The sequence below is a fragment of the Vanessa atalanta genome, chromosome 1, assembly GCF_905147765.1.
Source record: "Vanessa atalanta chromosome 1, ilVanAtal1.2, whole genome shotgun sequence".
NCBI lineage: Eukaryota > Metazoa > Arthropoda > Insecta > Lepidoptera > Nymphalidae > Vanessa > Vanessa atalanta.
In genome coordinates this window covers 13958787-13983674 of record NC_061871.1, presented here as the reverse complement: position 1 = coordinate 13983674, position 24888 = coordinate 13958787, and the positions used below count along the sequence as shown (strand labels likewise).

Genomic DNA, 24888 nt, shown 5'->3' with positions numbered 1-24888 from the left:
ACTATAATATTTTAAGAAATATACTTTTATATATCAATCTAGTCTAGATTTAAAATTGGTGTTGGAAATCTCTCAAGAACTTGCATATACTCCTAATCTTCAACTTTACCCCTTTGAAAGATAAAAAAGTAGCTTTTGTCAGTGCTTGGGTTTAAAAGCTTGCTTCATAGCAATTTCATCAAATTTGGTTCAATGGTTTTGCCGTGAAAACGTAACAGACAGACAGACAGAGTTACTTTTACAGTCTAAATGTGATTACAGACTGTGATGTAATGAGAATATTTTACTGGCAAAGAATATTTTCAGGCGTCAAGCTCAACATTTTTTATCAAACACAGTTTTATGGTCAATAAAGTTTTTTAAATAAATGATAATAAATCATGTCAGTCGCCCTATTTAAATTAAATTACGATTTAAACAAAATAAGCTTCAAAGCATTATTTAACTTATTAAATTTTGAGAATATCTATTATATATATATATAGATCGCAAAATTATTCGTTTTTGTGTTTTCAATTGGATCAATTTAATCAATCCTAATTTAAAAAAGACAAGTTACTCCATCTATACTCAATCTAACAAAAGCACTCAAAATTTGCTTTAAATGTGACAGAGCCATCTATCGCCAATAGCTATGACGATGAAACGGACGTAACGTCTTGAAAGTTTCAGCTAGTTTCATTTTCATGACGCTAGATGGCGTAAGTCACTAAAAAAACTGTTTTATTTTGAAGCCTCGATCTTAATTTATAGTGTTGGTATTCAATCGAAGAATGAGTTTATAAACAAGAATTAAATTTACATGTTCTAATAATTAATTGTAATACCTTAAAATATTTAGAGACTACTGGATCGTTCTTGAGCAAGTGTTGGGCAAGCGGTTCGTCGCGACAATAAGCGACGTGCTTGTCGAATTCTCGCTCCATTCGGAGTAAACTTCGACCGAGCATCCGCGGTTCTCCAGCGTAGTATTTGATGCCTTCTAGTAATGACCTGAAAATTGTATATTGATTAAATACAAAAAATATTACTAAGATTACACACATACATCACATTAGTAGCCTGTTAATTTCCCACTGCTGGGCTAAGGCCTCCTCTCCGTTTGAGGAGAAGGTTTGAAGCATATTCCACCACGCTGCTTCAATGAGGTTTGGTGGAATACACATGTGGCAGAATTTCGTTGAAATTAGACCCATGCAGGTGTCCTCATAGTGTTTTCCTTCACCGCCGAGCACGAGATGAATTATAAACAAATAAAGCACATAAAAATTCAGTGGTGCCTGCCTGGGTTTGAAGCCGAAATCATCGGTTAAGATGCACGCGTTCTAACCACTGGGCCATCTCGGCTCTATATTAAGATTACAACGCATACATTTTGGGAATTAAATATCATGATTGTATTAAATGTCTGGTTTGAACATTTCGAGGCATTTAAATTATGATGTCTTAACATGGTTTGTTTTAGTGGTAAACTGGAAGAATACTTTAAGTTTCATTATATAAGTGAAAGAACACCTCAGAACAATGTCAATGCCAGAAATATACAAATATAGATATTGAAGTGTATTTTTTCTTATAAATAATGAAAAAAATAACACTTGTGTCAAACTCACGTATTGTGAAACTCGCAGATCTGCTTGAAGTTTGAGAACAGTAGCTCTCTGTTGTCGAAAACTATTTTGGGTGTGGTAGCCTTGTCCATTGGACGCATGTAGCGGCTGACCACCTGCTGCATGTCACGCCCGAACTCCTCCTCTGTTTCGATCAGTTCACGAACCACTGCCCTGGTAAAGAATATTTAGCAAAGTATAGGAACTATATAAAAATTCTGAATCCTTAATAACTTGTTTCTTCTCGTTAGTAAAAACATCAGGGCGTAATCGTCAAAACTACTAACGGACCCTTTCCTCTTCTCAAAATGATTTCTATCAATTCGGAACCAACATTAATTATATACAAAGTAAAATTAGTGATGAAAAATGGGAATTTGTGACCTTTGATTTAGATTAAATGTGACATCATCCGAAGTATACATATAAGTATATATGAGTATTTGTGATTATTCTTAGAATTCTTATACTTATTCAATGTGTTTTTTAGGATGGCATTTAGTCCAATTACTCGAAAAATTCTGGAGAAATGTTATACCATTAAGAGAACGAAATACGCTATGATTCTATTAAGAACCGATATATTAATTGCGTGACTTGATTAATGTGTCGGTCAAACAGTTACAAATGAGCGCCTAAAAAACCTGATCAACACTCGGCCATTAACACAAGTGGGTGTTTTCTAGCCTGAGCCGTTGGTAGTTTTACTTTGACTATCAGTACTTATAACAAGAGGATTAATTATATATGAATTAGAATAATCATAATATTACACCGTCCTTAGATAAATAATCTTTTCATATCAATTATAAGTAACATATGATAATTTGACATTTGCATCATTACGAAAAGTAGGTAATTAAGTGTTATGCCCGACAAATCGCAGCCTCTTGACGTTCTAAGTCATATATTAAGACCCTGGCAGAGTCACCGAACAGGTAATGAGACAGGCGGTGAGTAATTGAGTACGAAGTTGATTTATTACACTTAAGATGGTTCAACGCTGCACATAACGCTCTGCGTAAAATATTTTGGCTGCGGTTTTGTAGGAATTTTCTAAAACCGATGTTTTATCTTTCTATGTCATTATTTTGTGATTGACCTGCAACTAGATGTTACGTTTTTTTAAATGAAGATATTTAAGTGGCGATTCAAGAATGAATTATAATTTAGATATTATAAGTAAGACAGTTGGCTCAAGAGATAAGGCATCCATTCTTTATATACACAAGACATGGTTTATTCTTTACGAGCATATACTTTGCCAAAAGACTGAAAAGATTGTCATCTAGAGTTTTTCTAAATGTCAATGAGCCGAGATGGTCAAGTGTTTAGAAAACGTGAACAGTTACCAAAAATAGTGGGTTCAAACCGGACTAGAGTTACTGAATTTAAAAAAAAATTATACATTGAATGAATCCACCAAGTTACATGGAACAGAGTGATGAAATTAGTTCCAAATCTTTTCAAAAACATTAGAAGACTTAGAATGCCTTCAGTCTTAGTGGACTAAGGGACATATAGGGCTTTTACTAACTTACTATAAAGTAATAAAAGTTAAATAAATATATTGGCGTTATAACAGATGTCAAAGTTGTAACAAAGTTGCAAGAAATAGATGCGCAAACCGCTACGTTAGGTAGGGAATTATTAATACATTATCTAAATATATCGATCTAACATTCTGAACACATGCCATTTCAGTGAGCTGTGGATCCAATTTGAGAGAACCATTGACAATTCAAACGATACTTACATCATTTGGCTTTATTAAAGGGAATATAATTTATGGTTTGCACATTTCAGATCGTAACACGAGTAATTATCAAATAAGACACGAAATATTAATGATGGTTCGTGCATTTGTCATATGTCCAAAATAATTTGACTTGGCAATCCTAATATTGATAAATAACATTGAGTACTTTTCTCCACGACATTCGAAGTGGTTTTTTTTTTTGGTAAGATCGACTCGAATGCCGTTATGGCAAAAGGCACGACTCTTTTGCTACCCTGCCCCCTCTCCGCCACCTCTAACTCTTCCCTCGTACATTGTTATCCCTCGGGACATTGTTATAAGTTTCATTCCCTAGCTATTTTATAGTAAATACTAATACAATGATACGATAACGACCATGATTTTATTTATATATAAAAATGCATTTATGAGGTTATTGATTTCGTTTAGTGTTCACGAAACTAAACTTTATTTACCTAAGTACATCCACATAGATCCACTATCATGTTTATGCGAATAATACGGTCTCACCGGTCTTAGTGCTCTATTCAGGTCCCTGCTATATATATATATAACTGATCGGTGGATGGTACCCACCTGGGTACTATCCATCGATCAGTTATCTAACACGTGGGGCTTTGTACAAGCCCGTCTGGGTAGGTACAACCAACTCATTATGTATTCAACTGATGGTAGCAATGCTTAGTATTGTTGTGTTCCAGATTGAAGAACAGGTGAGCCAGTGTAACTATAAGCAATACATAACATCTTAGTTCCCAAGGTTGTTAATTCTGAGTTTTCTTTGTATGTGTGTGTTTGAAGGTTGAGTGAACCAGCGTTATTTGAGGAACAAAAGACGTAGCATCTAAGGTACCATGGATAAACAGTATAAAGAGTTGAATTGAGAAGACTTAATATACTTATTTAAGTGATAAAGCAGTTTAAGACCAAAGGTGAGACTAGAAGGGCCGACGGACAACAGGGTCACTGTTGTCCGCCGGCTCTTTTAAAATATATTTAATTTGACGTAAAAAAAAAGTCCCGCTGAGTTTCTTTCGCCGGTTCTTCTCAGGTCAGGGTGTTTTCTTTTTCCGAACCGGTGGTAGTGTTTAACTTGACAATCAATAAGAAAGTGTAATACTTCTATATTGAATAAAGGAATTTGAGTTTGAGTTTGAGTTTGATATAAATGAAAAATGAGTCACAACGAGGATTCAGGAAATTAATTTAAAATTTATCACCAAAATGAAAGTAATTTAGCATTGAGATTGCACTTTCCAAATTCAGCACAAAAAAGTCCTCGATGCGATGCTGCGGTGACAGGAATAAGACGTGACCAGATATAATAGGAATTTATGACTCTGGATGTCGACAGCGCGCGACGCTTCCGACTTTTAGCGTCACTAATTGGACCTACATTTGGCGATATATTTTTCAATAAAAATAAATTGTTCTTTGTAAGGATCATTGCTCCTTGACCCAATACGTTATGACTTATAACTCCGTATATATCCTTAGAATTATTTTAATACCTTGTTAAGGATCTTTTACTTTATGTTTTGTAATATAGATTACTTATCTGTTAATTTGAGTGATTATGTTGATGATGACGTTGAATTAGTCGAGTAAGCATTTTCATAATTTTTGAGTTTATCTAAATCATTGATTAGTTGATCGATCGAATCAAATCGAAAAGTTAAAAATATCGTTGATATCGTTTAGTTTGAGATATAATTGTTGTATTTACTAATACACTTGATACCTGTTTCTTTGCAAGGATGTAAATAGTTGTCGTTGGAACCTAGACAGATCTAGGGTTTTTGCCATTCATTTTTATTTTATTATCGCTTACTGTCTCCTTGCAGTCAGCGCCGTTTGGTCTCTTTCCGGCACCTTCTCTTTGAGCACGTGCGCGGGCACGTAGCCCTGCCGCGTGCATAGTTCTCCACCTTGCACATCTTCCACCACACGCACCAGCCACCTGAAGAAAGAACACCGCCATGTTAATAAAAAAGTATTATGTGATAGTTATCAGTTGTGATCAAATAAAAAATATAAATTAAAGAATTGCACGAATAGTCCTTAGTATTCTTATAGTATAGAATTGAGGCGTTATTTTAATATATTATGCTATCTGTTTAACAGGTACCATCAAACAAATTGTTTATCGTTTTGTGACAGACATACGCAATGTCAATATATGTTTTTAAGTTGAAAACATTTTAATCTTATTGATGTGGTGATGCTGCCTAACCTGATTTCGACAACGGCAACCAATCTTTTTGAGAGACCAGCTAGCCAGGATACACTATAGTGCAAAAGTGTGTGCGCAATCACCCTCAGAACACCGCAGATCCCAAGGTCATTCGTTCAAACCCCATGTCAGGCCGTTAAAAATTATTGCCGGAACATTCTCAGTAACAGCCCGCAGTCTAGAAGTTTGAAGTGTGTATAAGGAAGGTGTGGAAGCTTTTGAACTCTTTCGGCTGTGTCGGAATTGCCCTCCCATAGGATTATAATAATAAGGGAATAGAGAGTGCACCTGTGTTTACGCACAACTTGTATAGGTACTTATCATATGACCTGTTCTGTGCTTACTCCCATGAGATTGCCCGCCATGTCCAAAGTCAGTCAGGATGACGTCATCATTATTTATTAGATCGTTAGAAAATATAAATACAAATGGAAATATTTATTTGTTATTATTATATCCTTGAACAAGTCTGTATTGTTTTATTGTATTGTTTCAAATAACATACAATGTTGTCGAAGGTCCAGTGTTCAAATAAGACGTTCATGTTAACAAAAATAAGCTCCTGGCCCCAATTTCTGCGATAGTTTTATTGCCAGATGCGAAATCTCAGTCTGACTTTGATTGTTCTAAAAAAATCTGATGCTATCTAGTCTTTGCAGTGGGCTAATGAACTAGTGGGCGATGACCTCGTGTGTTTCGCGTTAATCTGTACACTAGCCTAGCTGTGGAAATATGAGAAAAATATATGTCTATCAAATATGAGAATAACTTGTGGTATATGGGTTTATTCAACTACGATTACGTAGCCGAATAAGTGAAGGCGTGTTCCTAAGAGAACTTCTAGTAAATGAGATTATAAAACCGAAATTAAATTATAACAATGATATATTTTTGAAATCGTTTATTTTCAATAAATAAAACATGAGCTAACCAAACGTCATCATCAATCAACTTCATAAAATAAAAATAATATAATATGAAAATATGAAATGCTCCAGTTTCAGAGTTATTAATTGCGATCTATATTTGCGTTCTATACGATCCAAGACAAACTAACATACACATGCGTGCGTAAATGCAATATGGATTAATCCATTGCGCAAGCGCAGTAAACCATACAGTTTGTTGACGCTCTGATGAAAGAGAGGATGTTCCAGCTGTTATAACATTAAACTATATTAAAAATCGATGAATTTGAAATATGATTTTTTTAAAACGTAATCCAAAATCTTCTTGGGTTATTGTGAGATCTAGAATAAGTTCATTTCATTGTTACTGTCACTGACGTATACAATATGTTGGAAAAGTTGTTCGTGTAAGTATTATCGCCAACGTTATAAAATTATTATAAAATATTGAATGAAAACCGAAGACAAAAGTACAGAAAAGTAAATTAAAGTTTGTAAGAAGTGAGATCGAAGTTAACGTTATTGTTATAAAGTTATTGTTTGTTCGCTTGTCAAGATAAGTGAGGCTTTTAATCAAACGTCGTTTTGCTCTGAATGAATAAATTAATTAATTTAGAGAAAATTGCATTTGGGGATGACGCAATAATTCTAACGAAGAGTAATGGTGGAATAAGGAAACACAACATAAGTACATGGACCGTGTAAACATAACACGACTGTTAAATTTCATAAATAAATGCGTATATTCTCCAAGAGGTCAGAAATTTAAAAAACATAATTCAAACAAAGGCTGACGCTACACGTGTAAATCAAGTGGTACTTTATGTCATTACGACAAACGAAATCTTGCGTTTTAAGGACAAATAAATCATAACGATAATATTTACCGAAACATGCCCTTTCATTTTGCGAATATTAAGACGTGATGAAATCAGAAGTGGATATAAAAGAGCAAAGCGAACATAATCGAAAGTGACTCGAATAAATTGAAAACACATGTTTTTTTTCATTATTCAACACGACTCCCCAAACATCGCATCTGGGCTAAGTGCCACTGCCGCTGGGTGGATGATATCAGAATTAGCGTTTCATTACGATCATATTTTAAATAAATTTATAGAAATTTTCGTATAGATTGCATTTGTTTCTTCATTAAAACATAAATAGACTAGTGTTGATTGGGGTGGAGCTAATTTTTTTTTTTTTTTAATTATTCACATATAAATAAGCAAGGACAAAACAGTTCCGTAGCTTTTTCTTCTCTGTTTTGTCAACCGATTTATTATTTTTTTATGAATAAAATATATAAAGTCTTTATTTTATTAATAAAAAAGGTTTGAGAACGTATGTAAGATAGGTACGCGCGTGAGAACTTCTTCTTCCTCAGCGTAATAGTTTTAATTGCATGTATTTTTGTCACTTCTATATATAACAGGCATAATTTAATTTCATTTAATTTAAAATTTACATTGTTAAATAAGAATAGGTTTGAAGTTGTTTAATTCGCTTAACACTTAGCGTTCAAGTTAATGGAGTTTTAATTTCATTCTACGGGCGCGTTGTAAAAATGTATTCACATCATATTTTCAGAATGCACCAAAAGCAATAAGCTTCAAAGAGGTAGAAATATACAAATTCACATCCATATAACCAATCCTCGCAATCGTTTTCTTTAAACTTTCAATATTCAAAACCATAATCATGGTCAAATTTCCCTAGTATAAATTAACATGTACCATAAATGTACCAGGTAACACGCGAATTGTATTATATTAAAAAAAAAATGTGCGGCGTAGAACGTTCGTAGCAGTGACATTGCGAACGGCCGGCCGGCCGGACTTTGTAAAATAGTACCAGATATTCAATGTGTTTGTTTTTACTTGTTTGGTCTTATTTAATTATAAGCTTTATGTTCAAGTGTATTTTATCATATTTTTGTATTCAATTCTTCTGTACGCTTGCACTGATCTTGATAATTCTTTTATACGTAGTCTACGTAGATGGCGCTGCGATGGGAAACTAAATAAAATTATAATTTCACCCTGACCAAATCGGGACGAGTACATTTAATGTTGTATTTAAAGTTACTTCAGATTATAATTTTTTATTTATATTTAACATATGAATCAATTTTAAAGAGGTAGTTTAAGATTGAATTTGTATAGTATAAATGAATGCTTAAAAGTAATACATGTATGAGATTAAAATGAAATATACATTACCTTCTAATATAGACTTACGTTATAGACAAATGATAATATATATCTATAAATATATACTTGATAATTATTAACATTAATTCCTTAAATAAATACAAATATGAATTAAAACTAGTTACTGTATAAATCTTGACCGCGTGAAATGGTAGCAAAAAGTGCTACCAGCATTTCCTCTTTGAATCGCAACTTCGATCCTCAGGGAAAAAACGACCAGCTCTCCTGTACCAATGGAGGCATTGAGATGAGGTGTTATACTTCTAATAAAGCTTTTTGTCCTACTACTCCAAGGGCCAAGTGTACCAACAACAAATAGGACAAAAAAATATTTGACATAAGACATAATATTTAGATTATACATAATCATTATAACAAGAATTAACGCAGAATATCAGAGAGTTATTATTCTGAAATGACATTAATAGACCATCACTTCGTGCCTAAATTCATATAATTTACGATAGACAATCAAATCTTAGTTTAGCTCCGTGTCGCTCCGACAGAAATAATTGTAATGACGGAAGACATACCCGTATGACCAAAGAAACGGGTCGAGAGATAAATAAAATTAAAAAAACATGTGATCTCTATTGTGAAGAACATATTGTCTTGTCTGAACGTTACAAATAGGTTGTCAAAACATTTAGTTCGCTCGTTTGTACGTATGAGATATATATGTACTCTTTTGTATAAAACATTAATAAGTAAAAAATCTGCTTCTTTGTTTGTAATAAAACCTTTTTAGGTCGAAAACAGTTCTTTCAATTTTTTTAAATTATTAGCATTCGATTTCAGCCATAAAAATATTTTCTCATCACTCTAAAGATTTACTTTGAAAAATTGTTATTGTAAGCACACAACGAGCGTTAGCTTTAAGTAATTTTGGATCCTCAAACATGAACACCCATCACTAGATTCAAAACGATTCTAAATTAAAAACTCATTGCAAATATAAACATCGAAACAATGGCCTTCTCGTGATTGATGGCTCTTCAACTTTAACGAATTAATAGAGCGCGGCTCGCGGAAGATTGTTTAGTCTCCGAGTTCATAAATCGAGCAAGCTGACATTTTGTGTCAACAAACTGAGTGGATGTCTGAAGACTTCCTGTAGCGCGGTTTTATAATGTGGCACACGAAAATTCTCATTTGCACCCTAATTATGTGACTTAATTAATGCGTTCTGGATTCTGTTTCAAGACAAGCGTTGTGTATCGCTAGCTGTTTCATCCTGTTCAAAACGTAAGCGTCGTTTTAATGCGTCGTTAATAAAGATAAACAGTTTGTTTTTGTTTATTTTTTTTGTGCTTATGGTATATTTTACGCAAATCATTATATTTTTTTAAAGAAAATTACAAGATATATACCATAGATAGATAGATAGATAGACCTGTTGATAATAGATCACCTTCCCCTATAATCATTGGCAAAAGCGGCTAAAAAACATTTTACAAACGGACAGGAATGAAGAATTTATCTAATATTGTTTAGGTTTGTAGCAATGGGTGATTCACTAGAATAAATTTTAGGTCCTTTTCTATTTCTAGTGTATATAAACGACGATCCCTTCTATGTCAAATGTATTTGTGATATAGTATTCTAAGCTTATGATACTTCATTCGTTTTTAAAGTGTAGAGAAGCTCATTCGGATGATGCGGCGCAGAAGTGCATTGTCACGGATATACTATTGCTTTATTTTATAAATATTTAAATATTCATATCGATGTAGATTGTATCTGATATGATATAAAAGGATGGTTTATAATCCTTTTATCACTACGGTTTGACTATTATAATATATACTTATTGTTTGAAATTTATTAAATTCATTTAAAAAATTTCTACTACTATTTTAAGTAGAACACATACTTTAAAAATTGAATACTTATTATAAATTTCGTATCATAGCATATTTGTATACATAAAAAAAATAAACGACTAATGTTTCATCGATTTGTATAACACGGATACCAGATTCAAACCATCAACCCCATATTGGCTTGCCATCGTGATGTCATACAGCCAAGTTTATACAGCATCCGTTCTACATCTCACACTCCAATTCGAGTTCATGGCGCAGGGTTAAACAACGCGCTGCGATCATGACGAAATAGAATCAATCAAAATATCAAAATATACTTCATTCAAATAGGCTCAATGTTAAAACTAATGTATTATTACTAGTTCAAAATGTAGATTCAACCGAGAAGAACCGACGAGAATATTAGTAGCTACTCATTTTGATCAATCATAAGTACGTAATGTATTTGTATGTGTATATAACTAGCCGCCCGGCTTCGCACGGGTGCAATGTTGATACTACAGAATGTCTTTATATACAAAATTCACAGCTCTTTTGTCATGAAACAATACAACCCGCTATGTCCTTGATTTTTAGATCTGTAATATTTTATAAATATTCATTTAAATAACATCCTGTAAGGGGGCATATTAATCTATATTAAATGCACAATGTATTGAAGATACTTAAGTGGATAAGGATTAATGCTGCATTGCTTAAAATCGCTTCGTAAATAATAAATTGTGCATTCAATTTTAATCAGTAAAAGAAACGAATCTATTAGTAATATATTAGTCGAATATATGTGCATTATTTTTTTAAAGTATAATCCTTAGGGCCCTCCGTGCAACTACAGGCACAAGGAACATAACATCGTAGTTCCTTAGGTTGGTTTCGTATTGGCGATATTAGTAACAACGGCCATGTTTATGATCTGTGGCGATTTTGTGGCCCAAATGTACGGGTACAGATTCTTTATAAAAAAAATTGTCCACCTGTTTGATAGAACGAGTTCCGGAGTTTGGGTTCTAGTTAACTTTATCCTCTTGCCAAACTTCAATTGTTATGGTTCGGGTGTTTTCGGTGTGTTGTTTACAAGTTTCATAAGAAGGAAAATTGTACTCCTCAAAAGAATAATTGGTCTCTTAGCCCATAACTTTGGGACATTTACATGCCGTTATTTTAATAGAAAATTCAATCACTTCTTACTCGTATCTGGAATCAGTGCTGAAATGTACATTGTTCTTGTTATATTTCTGATCAGTGAACATATATACACATAGTAGCAGCCCTTTACTAGAATTACATGAATGTAGGTTAGTATCTCCGAAAGCAATTAAATCATTCCTTCTGTAAAGCAAGTTAACGATTCTACCCACCGACGTAAAACTGCACGTCGGCCAATAAACTTGGACTATTTTTAATCGTATATTTTTAAAACAACAGGCATTGCCACGAAATAGCTCGTAATATTTTATGAGTTATTCACGATCAATATAATGCTCATAATTTAAAGAGGTTTCCTGTTAGATAAAATATATATTCTAAAAGTGCTTGGTTGGGACCGAAGTGTATATGGTCGTTGTATTTTGACTATATGTACAGAAAGAGGGACCGCTTGCGTGTTGTATTATTTACTTGAGAATTTTTTTTCTCTAAATAAATTAAAATCTGAACAAAAATGTCTACGATGTTCTAACTGTTGCAAATGCAGACCGAAACAATTTATTAAGGACACTCTTCTATCATTTTCTATTTTGATCAAAATTGGAAAATCCTGGTAATTTTTTTGCCATATTTGTCTTTTAGTAGAAAAGATGAAATATTTAAACGATTATTCGTCTTAACATTTATATTATGAAGACGAAGGTGAACCTTTGACTATGGTTTTATTTGAGCACAAAATTCTATCATTTTACAATTAAATTAAAATTTTCTAAGCCTATTACAAGTCTTCATAACAATAATAATTATTACACATTCCAGATATTTTTTTCTTAGGTAGTTATTACCTAATGTATATGTCACTTGTTGTAAAATATATTTATCTGAAATATTAATCTAAAACATTCTGGTCCTTCTTGAGTATATATTGATTGAAACAGGGTTAATAGGGGCTTTTTGTTATTACCTTTTTTTTTCAATTTGTTTATGGTACCAGCTGTAAATCTAAATTAAAAACACGAGTTTCGGACAAAATTTATTACGACTATTACATTTACATTACATTATTAAAAGAAAATTCGTTTTCATTTGTAAATAGTTATTAAATAAAAATCTATTATATGTATCTTGGACCTTGATAATTAATACGAGTCGATATGTCCCAGTTGTTAGAATACGTGAACTGTTACCAAAAGATCCTCAATGAACTATTATTTGTTAAGATGAAAATCGAACGGTACAGAAAAACACCGTGAGAAAAACGATCGTATGTAAAATGTCGATCTGATCGCATTGGCGTACCCAGCAGTCTAGCCCAGCGGTAGGATACAAGCCGTTACTTAACTATTTTTTCATTTCTGTGCGGCTTTTTTATTTATTTAAAGAATTAATAATACACGTATAAACATGTTGAGAAATACCTAAACTGATGTCTTTGAAACTCTATAATAATTATTGTTTATTTATATGATTTACAGCCTGTCAAAAAATTGGATTAAACAATTATTTCGTCATCGTTTGGCACAATAATAATATCGTCCGATCCAAGAGCTGGAGTAGATATATCTCGTAAATGTTGGGCATAGCTCATAAACTTTATGTATTTGTACTTGTCCCCGTATTATGCCTATATATTATATTAGATATGACGCATATATAAATGTACAATAATTATGGGCGGATGCTTCTATTGTCTTTTGCATACATTGTCATGTATGCTGTATGCGTAATCCTATCTGGCTCCAATATGCCGGATTGTAGTCGCCCACGACCCACCCATACATTCGGCCCGTGTATCGTCAGGTGTTCGTCTTACAAATGATTACTGAGCTCAATGATAAATTAATCGTTTTCACGTTTGGATTGATGATAATCCACATCGATATTCAAGCGATATTCGAATCGATGGTATATTTAGAAAAAGTCGAGCTAAATACTCGACTTCTGAAATTCTAGTAATTTTTTTTCTAAAGAGTTCGTGTGTCAAATGTTTTTAAGGGGTGTTAAAAACCAGAGACCCAGTGTTAAAACATACATATTTGTGTAGATATCGAAATTTGTTTGTTAGTAACTGGGGTAATATTTTTTATTTGATATCGGTAAAACTATTATGTAATTTTTTTTTTGTTATGTAATTAACTATAATTAGCACACAAAAGGCTTGTGGTAGTGCTTGATATTTTCTTAAATTTGTTTTGTATTTGACGAGCGTACATTGAACTTTCTTTGAAATTCAGAAATAGGTTGTACGATTTGAATAAGTTGTTGAATTTTGTTTATCACATAAAATATTGAATTTTCTAATATATTGTGTTGGTTACATTTGTGACATAAATTTATCCATACATATTTCTCAAAAACAATTTATATTTCTAACATTTAAACTCATAGGTACTCATCCAATTCCCGTAACACGGTTTCATTTTGAAAATATTTTTATTACACTATATATTTTAGATTTATTTGAAATTGTGCTAAATATTAAATTATAGGACATTAATTTCATTTCTTTGTTTGTTTCAGAACGACATAACTATACAACCTACGCCCTACACTTCTAAAGAATCTGATTAAAAAAAAAGTTGGAAATTAATTTATATCGAATTGATTCGAAAAAATCTACATATAATTGCTTTTTTCATTCGTCAAGGTGCAAAATAATCCACAATTGTCTCGTATGATCATTTCTCTATTCATGTATACTAGGTATATAAATATTTCAGAAACAAATCAAAGAAAAACATTCATTAGAAATATTTCCAGAAGCGTTATACTAATAGAATTATTGTTGCCATTATAACAAATCGAAAGTGGGGCAAATATGCCGCTATAACATCGGAATATGAACATTCAAAATTTTACAGCGAACCCATTCATTTTATTAGAAAAGATTAATATCATTGAGTCTGACAATTCCCGGATGCGATGCCAGATTCTTCAACCTGAACGGAACGTGCATGCGTGGGAAATTTTGCTTAAAAAACTAGTAGTAGTTATTTATAATATTCGTTCAGTGTTAAGACCAATCGTGATATACGATCGCTTATCCTATGAATAAGTTAATATTCGATTTTGTAGATGAACATTAAAATCAAAGAAACGAGGTTTAATATCACATATTGAAAGAACTTCTTTTTTCTTATTTGGGCACAATTAAAGTGAAATTTCAAAGGTCAAATATAATAAATAAATAAATTTTGGACATCACATACATTACTCTGACCTCAATGTAAGTAGCTAAAGCATTTGTGTTATGGAAATCAGAAGTAACGACGGTACCACATACACCCAGAACCAAGACAACATAAAAAACTAATGAACTTTTTTTACATCGACTCGGCCAGGAATCAAACCCGGGACCTCGGAGTGGCGTACCCATGAAAACCGGTGTACACACTACTCGACCACGGAGGTCGTCAAATATGATTGTAATGTTTCCAAGCCTCGGCTTCACCATAAGGGTCTAATAATATAGATTTAACAGATTGATACATCTTTTAGATTGAAGGACAAACATAAAAAGGAAAAATCTTTTTTCAATGTGCAGCTGAAATTATTTACTATAATATGCATGTATTATGCATATAAACCTTCCCCTTGAATCACAATATTTATTGATAAAAACCGCAATAAAATCCGTTGCGTAATTTATAAGATCTTAGGGTACAGACGGCGGGAAGTGACTTTGTAGAGATGAAGCAAAATGTCGCGGAACATCGACATCGCAATTGTGAATTAATAACTGATATATGATTAACAAATTTTCTGCCCTACTAACCATGTGAGGTAAAAATGAGACGTGACGTTTTATTAATTTAAAAAACAATATTTGTTCTGACATGAAGTAAGGAGTACTTTTTCCTTGTCCAGACAAATTAAGGTTAGTAAAATCGCAAAAATGTACATCACAGCGACGAAGGAAAGGATTATATTTAAACATTATCTCGTTTTGTAATATTCGCAACGGGGTCACCTAAAAAACGACAAGTCAAAATTACGCAACGCTATAAATATATTTAGTATTACATGAACCAATTACCATTGCGAAATCTATATTTTTTTGTGGATTAACAAACATATCTTAGCAGTTCGTATTCGTTGAGTTTCATGCAGAATATTATTCTGGAATATCCCAATTAAAACAGAAACGTTTGTTATTCCATCGTCGGAAAAAAATGACTACGAAGTTTCTTATCGGATGTTCTCGATAGAATTTACATTAAGAACCGTTGGTAATTTTAATAATTACTTGTATTAATAAGTATATTTTGATTTTGTTATGTAGGATTACCTCTCGGCGACTTGAGTTTTCTTCGTCTGTTTCTTTGGGTGATTTTTCTTCGGTCGAACTGCCAATTTGTGTTTTGCCGCTGATGCGTCAAGGAGTTCGGCTTCCACGTTCAGACTGGAGTCGATTTGAGGATTCCTGGGAGATGGGACAGTGTTAATACACATATGAGGGAACTATAACTATGAGTACTTGGAGATTTTCGATTTATTAATAAGGGCGAGTCATGCTTTGATTTTGATAATTGATGCATCCATTTAAAAAATGTAATGATCATAATGCTCTTTAGGCTATTTTCTTGCCAAAGAGACAAATACATATTTATTTTAATAGTAGATCTTAGTAAACCCGCTTGAAAAGGTATACCCACTAATTTATTCTAATGTAAATCATTAATAAATCGTATTGATTCTTAAGTGAAGGTATATTGTAGATCCAACTACATGTGTATGTAGTTATGGCAAGGGATGACCACTCGCGACCAGATGGTACTAATTCTGTATTATCAAATAACAAATTTTAACATTGACTATCCTAATTTAAACTGAAAATTTCTGTAAGCCAATTTTTATCATTTAAATAAAATTTAGTAATTAGTACATTGTACAATGTATTTAGTACACATAAAATGGCATGCAATGCATGAAAGGCATTTAATCTTTTAGCTACCTAAAATATATTAGCTAACGTATGAAACAGCTGAAAACAGTTGCGAAATTTAAAAATACTGTGAGGTATCGCTTTTGTGCAGAAGATTACAACAATAAATACAAATATTGACTTCAGGGATGATACATCTTGTGAGTGAAAAATTCCGCTAAGTTTCCATCGCCGGTTCTACTCACTCTTTTCTTGTCCGAACCGGTTATAGTTTTTAATTTTAGAACGAATTTATTGTAACATTTTTTTTAAGTAATCACTTTTCTTTATGTCATAAGTAGGTGTACTCGCAAATGATCCTGATGGTCAGTGATCATCACTGCTAATATAATTTGGTACTTTATAACTGTGAGAAATTTTAATAATTCCTCGTTTCATCAATGCACCACTAGCCTAGGACCTAAGATGTTATGTCCCTAGTGTCTGTAGTAAGTACACTGCCTAACTCCCTGCCTAACCTATTGTTGTGTTCCTTTAAACCGGAACACAACAATACTACGTATTGATGTAACGGATGGAACCTACTCGTTGATGAGTGAAACTCTTTGATTAAACAAAACTTATATATTATATCATATTATATTAATATTTACAAAAATGTGAGAACTATCGTATTATGGAATTAATATGGTGGTCATATTTTATAGGATAAGAAAGTGAGAATTATAATTTCTCAGGCAAACATATTTAGATTTGTAATGAGGTTCCTAATAAAGTACAATTTACATTTCCGCATTTTGATAATTTAAATCCTAAATTTTAATATAAGCTGCATCAAAGTTTAGGATTACTTTCGAATTCATATTTTTTGATAAGTATGCTTACTTTAACGATTAAACTAAATAAAAATGTCGTGGCCATTAATCATAAAAAAATAATATTTAAAAATTGAACTGAAATAAAAGGTAAAATTATAGCCAGGAAAATAAAATTTATGCATAGTCTCAAATTCGTGTGTTAAATAACAGTAAAGTAACGTTGGAATCAATTCTTTTTGTTTGTTTTTTTTTTTTTTTTATTCACGATTAAAATAATTGTGAATTATTAGTAGTATTAGTATACTATAGTATAGATCAATAGTCTTTTTAAATCAACAAAAGTCTGTTGAGTTTAATTTGGCGATTCACGTATGGTGTGGGGCATTTCGACGATCGATTGAACGTAACTTGTGTTATTAGACATAGTTCGTCAAAACGGTGGAAAAGGTGGTTTGACAGCACAATTATATACTATAGAGGTTTAGGAAGCTCACGTGGTACCTTACAAGGGTATAATAGGCGAAAATTTTACTGTGCAACGTAATGCCCGACCCAACGCTGCTGCAAAAGTTCGACAATATTGCGAAGAGGTTGGAATATGAACCATGAAATTGCCAGAAAGGAGCACGGATCTTAATCCCATTGGGCATATTTGGGACACTTTAAAAAAGACTATATGCGAGAAATCCAGGATACAAACATTCCTTTAAGGATATGATACAACGCTGTTTTGAAATAAAATTTATATAAAAAGTTTGAATATTAGTTGCGCCCTGAATTTGAATGCAGTTTATGAGTATATATTACATTTTATGGCCAAAAAAGGACTTTTTTTTATGGTGTAGTTGGCAAACGAGCAGGAGGCTCACCTGTTTTAAAATGATTACCACCGCCCATGGACATACCAACCCCGGGGGGCTTGCAGGTGCGTTGCCGGACTTTAAGAAACGAGTACGCTCTTTTCATGAAGGTTCCCAAGTCGTATCGGTTCGGAAAAACTGTCCGCGAAAGCTGGTTTCACAGAGCGGTTGTGCGAGGCGGAAAATGTCTTAAAAATCGCGCTGTTGTAGATTTTCGGACATGTAGGTGGTGCGGGTGAAACTTGGTATTTAGACGAGAGGTCCAAAGCTGAAATTCAGCATCCGGGATTAATCCAAACAATTCCTCGGAATATTCCCCGTGAAAAAATCGGTCGAAGAGGCAGAGTGATCCAACATCTCTACGCTAAGAACTCGCCCAGAGGTAAGAGCAGTACTCCACGTAAGGCCGAATTTGCGCCTTGTATAGTTTTAGACGATAGGCCAACGTGAAATACTGTTTTGCCTTGCTGAGCAAACCGATCTTTTTTGACGCCAATTTGACTTTACCAATAAATTGGTGATCAAGTTGCATTATTTCCCGGAAAGCCCATAGGTAGGAGGCTTCTAAAGAAGCTTTTTGTGCCACACGCGATCGAAAGACTTCACTATGTCCAAACTGGCTGCTTATGCCTCCCCCTTGCTCTCAACTGCTTTCGCCTTCTATGTGTCAGGTAAACAAGAATATCACCGGCTGAGCGACCCTGGCGGAAACTGTATTGGCGTTCGCTAATCAGATGGCGCTCCTCTAGGTACCGCAGGAGCCGGTAGTATATAATGGATTCCATTACCTTGGAGAACAAGGAGGTGATGGCTATAGGCCTATAATAATTGGACAGGTTTGCAGAGCGGTTGCCTTTAATAAGGATTTTTATCTTTTTTTTAAACATAGAAGTGGAAGTCTTTTTTTTAAACATTATCTATAAAATATGTTGATGCTGTCACTGGCTTTCTTGTGCACCTATTCATCACACAAAGGTTTTGTGTATCTGTTTTACAAAAAAATATATTTTCTTAGACAAAACTATTCCTATCATAACAGCCTTTGATGAAGGTTCATTTTTATGGATTGTGTTAAGCAATCAACGAAAAACTTCAAGCTTTTTAATCACCTATATTTTCTTGTATTTAAAACGCGTAATCTGTCTTTTTTTATGCAAAAAGAAAAAAGCATCTAAAAAAATTAAAATTATTTTGAAATATTAGTCGCCCGGGATTTGAGGGTTGGTCGTCCATTGAGGTCGTCAGGCATAAAATAGTCCTTCCTTGGAGTTCAAGCTTGTTTCCTACCAAATTTTTTTATTATAATAATATAATAATAATAGTAAGTATAATCTCTTGCCATTTACGAATGTTGTCATGTCAATGTCATGAAATTAAACACTTTTTTTTTTTAATTAATAGGTAGACGGACAGGCATTTGAACCATAATAGTAAGTGGCCACCATCACTCATATATATTGGCGCTGTAAGAAATAATAACCATTGTGCCACCAACCTTGGAAACTAAGATGTTATGTCCCTTGGGCCTGTAGTTACAATGGCTCACTCACCCTTCAAACCGGAACACAACAATTCAACATTCCTATTCGGTGCAAAAATATCTGATGAGTAGGATACCTACCCAAACAAGCTTGCTCAGAGTCCTACCACCAAGTCAAATTGTATGTTTGTTTGACTGAACTACTTTTAAAACACATTTTAATCGACCGTTTATTTGACAAATCCATCAGCTTACAGAGATAGATTAGTAATAATGTCCCAGATACCTAACCAGCTACAGTTATGACTAATTTTAAGTAATTAAAAATAGACGAGAGGGACTTTTGAGACGTGTTTCCTGCTCATGATATATTTTGTTAACATCAATCACAGTCGGAGACGGTGGCACTTGACGCCTCAATGTCAGGGTCTGATAGCTATTAAATTACAAGAATATAAATTTGTTTGGCATAAATAATACTTGTTCTGAGTACTGCTATTTTCCTTTCCATTAAAAACTAAAGGTAGTCGATTAACGAATTTACTATCGTTGAGCCTTGTAAAAGGTGAACATACACATAAAAAAAGTATTTTTGATATTCAAAAGAAGAATACAATGTTGGTTATTAAGGATCGTTTAAGATAATAAGCAATAGTATGTATTAAACACTTTTAAAATGTAATTTCAGATTTTCACTGTATGAAACTTATGTCTAAATTCAATATAAATATATTTTTTTTTTATTTTGATGATGAAAACTCAATTCTTGTCCGTAGATAAGTTTTTGCAGATGAAACCCTGCATGTGAAAAAGCTTAAGTACCTATGCGTGTATTTAGTTTAATGAATTTATTGCTTGAAGTCTTAACGCATATATTTAGTTAACTTAAATATAATATATAATTTCCTTCAAACGTCTCTTAAATATATGGGTATATATTCACTATGCCTCTTCTAATTGATAATGTTTGATGCTAAAGAACCATTGAGGTATAGATTTAAATAAATTGAATATGATCTGTTCCCTCTCAATTTAAAGTTTGTAAAACTTTGTATAAAATGATTAATAATTACTTCTGTTATTCGACTGCATAGAGTCAGTAACTCTTTTGTGGGGCAAACTATACGGGCTTACAAAAGGGTTCCAGAAGACATTCAAACTGGCAGTTTATTATAATTGAATCAGGCCAGCCTTGCACCAGCTCCTAAATAATTTGGCAGCAATGTCGCGGATATTGGACGATAACTAATGACAATTTAAGATGCTGTTGACTGAAATCGCATTATTTGGAGCGTTAATGCTGTTCTATATAAACATATAATGTAGATAAATACATCGTTATTTGTACTATATCTCTTACTTATGGTACGCACGTATGTTGTACAGATTTATTACTAAAACAGACAATGTTTGAATATCTTTATTTAACATAAATTTAAAAAAAGAACTCTTTTTTATGGTTTCAAATACCTCTAACAATATAGTCAATAAAAAAACATAACTGTCAAGTTTACAGCCCAAGTTTCATCAGTGTGCTATTTCAAGCTGGCCCAGAAACGATGTGACGTCGGTAGCGACACAGTTTCTCATCAGCGATTCGTCCGACTTACCTATATGTCTACATGATTTTTACGTACATATTCTATTTATCAAAACAAAAGAAAGTGAAATTCACGCTTCTCACCTCAGTAGCCGACATTTAAAGCGGGTTAAGCTGCGAGGCGTCTACTTATATAATAATATACTCTACGTAACGCGCTGCTTATTCTAGCATAAGTTTATTGTATATTGGCTCAGTAGCTTTTTAAGTATACACTACAATAAAATCTTCTCATGTATTAATATAGATGACGTCACAAAAGCCTCGGACAGACAGGAGGCTAAAATTTAGGTTAATATAATATAAACTTATTTACTTAATGGAGACATTTTTTTATTAAATATATTTGCCTTGTTTTCAATTCATTAAATTTATGCTAATAATATTATAATTGTGGTAGAATTTGATAATAAATTATTTGGGAATAAAGTATAGTAACTCTTTTTAAACTTATATATCTTTCTGTTTTAATGATATATATTTATATTTTGTTAAGAATTTGATTTATTGAAATGTATATCCATGGGTTAGTGAATCATCAATGAGATCTGAAGTACCTGTGGTCATCTTATTAATGTTTCTTAGAACTTAGTCTCAACAAGTTTGGCTGCGCGCCAACACCGGCGATGTGCCATTTTATATTTCACGGGATTTTCCTTTTTGTACACTATGATATTATAATCCAAAATAAAATATGCTAACATACGCTCCAATAGTATTTATAAGTATTTTTATAGAGTAATTACATAAATTCTCATTTCTTAAACTTTATTATTATAACTTAACAGAATAATTAAACGTAATTATAGAACTATATGCTTAATTAACTTTTTATTAATTAAGGTAATATGTCTTACGAAAACTTTTTTAAGACAATTTGTAACTATTTATTCCTTTATTAACTTCGTATATCAATTGTTGATTGATAGTTAACTAAGGGCGCTGCTAATTCGTTTTTTTTTTTCGGCAGAATTATTTAACCTTTGGGCTATATAGATAATATTTGTTTATATAATATTCTAAGTATTTAAAAAAGACCTATAGCAATTAGCTGCACGTACATTTATATTTGTTATTAATATTAACCTCTTCATGAGAACCTCCTTCAAGTTTTAAGTCTTCTACAAACTATTTGTTACAAAATATGATAATCTTATTTACTAAGTCATGTTGTCTGTGCCTTTAGTGTATCTTTTCTTAACTTTGGATATTCGTTCCTGAATGTTTTATTAGTGGACAGGATCGCAACCTAAATTTAAGGATGGCAACACGGCATTCATATGTAAGTACAAGTTTCTATTGGACTCTACAACTTTTTCCTTTCTTAACACCGAGACTAATTCTACATAGATTTATTTTTTAAATAAATATACCTTTGAACTTGGTTCCATTTTGTCTCTAAAAAATATTTGGATATAATTTTGACTTAATATTATAAAATGTGGAGTGAAACATTGAATTGCGTGTTTTTGTGCTTATATGAAATTTAACGGCGTTACAAAAACTCAATAAGGAACAGTAAAAGTATTTTGTAAAAATAAATTCTAAACTCACAGAGGAATACAAGCGTGAAATATCATAATTTGATATGCAACATTGATCATCATAATTATGAAAATTATAGGATACGCGTATCAAAATAGAGTAAGTATATATCAAAATAGAATAAGTCAGTTGTCAAGATTTCAAGAGTGAGACACTCGCATTGATTATTGTCGGAATCAGATCGGTGTCGTTTCGTTGATTGTTTTATGTCATTTGTTAGGTATTCATTATTTAAAATGTAGCCAAGTAATAAGTAATTAGACTATAGAAATAAATTACAGCACTACATGTATATGTCAGAAACTATTCCATATTTTTTATTATTATTTTGACAAATCTAAGACCTCTCATTGGTATATTGAAATGTAACGCCACAGTATAAAAGTTGGAAATGATTCATAAATAAATGTTTCGCGTATTATTTAACTAAAAAGAAACTCCAAAACTTTAATTGTCTTTATTAGATACATAGCTTTGCGACTTCATTAATGTTACACAATGTGCTTGAATAATTATGATAAAGCATGTAATATATATAATATCTTAATGATACATAATGATAGTTATCACAATGTAAATATTGATCACAACATTTATATGATGAACACAACTTAAATTCAACATTTTCTTGCCAGAAAGCGATATATACAATGCTAGCATGACTCCTCTTCCGTCTTCCTGCGCTGTCATTAAATCTTCTTATATAATTATAATGATCAGTAATAATACATTTTGTAGGTAGGTACACTAAAAACATAGTCCAGTGAGGAACCCCTGGACTGGAAGAAATGATTCTCGTATCTATATACACGGCCTCTGTACCTGCATCAATAATTATTCTCTCATTACGTTATCTGATGATTATGGAGAATCATTATACTGATATGGGATGATATTATAATGATAATGATGAAATTTTATTACTATGTAATGATTGATCAATTTTTTGTTAAGCGATATGAAAGTAATTGTACGATATAAATTGATTAGGACTAACTACTACAAACGTAGGTTATAGAATCAAATGAAGTATTCGGTGCTAAGCGAGACCATATGATTGCGCTTATGTTTAGAAAATGATCTGAAAGTTACGTAAGAGAGTGCATCGACCCCGTCTAAATTTATATAGTAACGTTGTCCGGCGCGTTGGTGTGTTAATAAAATGCATTTCCAGTATTTTCTATTTGCATCTGGGTCAGGTGGAATTTATAAAGTCTTGTCATTTGCTATTTTAGCTTGTTGTTTTGCCTTTCGGGATAATTGATGCCTTTCATAACTAAATGTCGGTTTTGATCGAAATTTATGAAAAATGAAAACACGATTAATCGACTTTTGACGAGGCTAATTATACTTTTGAAACGTTAAGGAAATAATCTACTTATGACGATTCCTAAACAGTTTCAATATAATTCTTGTTTATAGAATATAAATAGTTGAAGAAATTTTCTTTATAATAAAATCGGTTATTTTCGATATCGTTTCGATATAAAGAATCGTGTATTAAATAAGTGTTAAAATGAATGAATTATTGTGTAAGGCCACGTGAGTTATACTCGGTGTGCAGTTAAAAAGCGTAAGTTACTCCAGTTTCAAACGACGCACGCACGTCCGCTAGGTTAAATATATATTAATGAGCTATACATCAAACTCAATGAGAACACAATTGTGCAAGTTTTATTTAAATTGTATTCTCATTTACCGAGAAAGTTTTCTCATTAAATAGCTTATTACAGCTGTATGAAAGGATGTGTTCAATATAGATAAATGACTCACTTTGATCCAAGGGCAGCTTTCGTGTCGAGAACCTCTACAATATCTCCAGCTTTTAAAGACACCTCGTCGTCACCCGCCGCTGTGTAATCGGCTGTTGCCACGACTACATCGTCTACCTACAACAACAGAAAAAGGCACTTTTAGTTTCAATATTGTAGCACTATATAAATTTATATTATAGCTAGAGTTGTTTAATTGTTTTGTATAGATTTGATTTGCCTATTTTTGGTTT

At 32.5% G+C, this 24888-nt stretch overlaps 1 protein-coding gene across 8 annotated transcripts in view; it reads right to left on the bottom strand.

The window, feature by feature from the left end:
• LOC125067115 (obscurin) overlaps positions 1-24888 on the bottom strand; it is a 102811-nt gene that overhangs the window by 45114 nt on the left and 32809 nt on the right. For 7 of the 8 annotated variants that reach the window (XM_047675545.1, XM_047675555.1, XM_047675536.1 and 4 more), the window contains 5 exons: positions 24657-24772; positions 15984-16118; positions 5201-5329; positions 1614-1784; positions 828-993 (listed from right to left, as the gene is read on the bottom strand). In XM_047675545.1, coding sequence (XP_047531501.1) covers positions 828-993; positions 1614-1784; positions 5201-5329; positions 15984-16118; positions 24657-24772 — 717 coding nt within the window. The remainder of the gene's footprint in view (positions 1-827; positions 994-1613; positions 1785-5200; positions 5330-15983; positions 16119-24656; positions 24773-24888) is intronic. The other variant, XM_047675507.1, reaches the window with a different exon arrangement.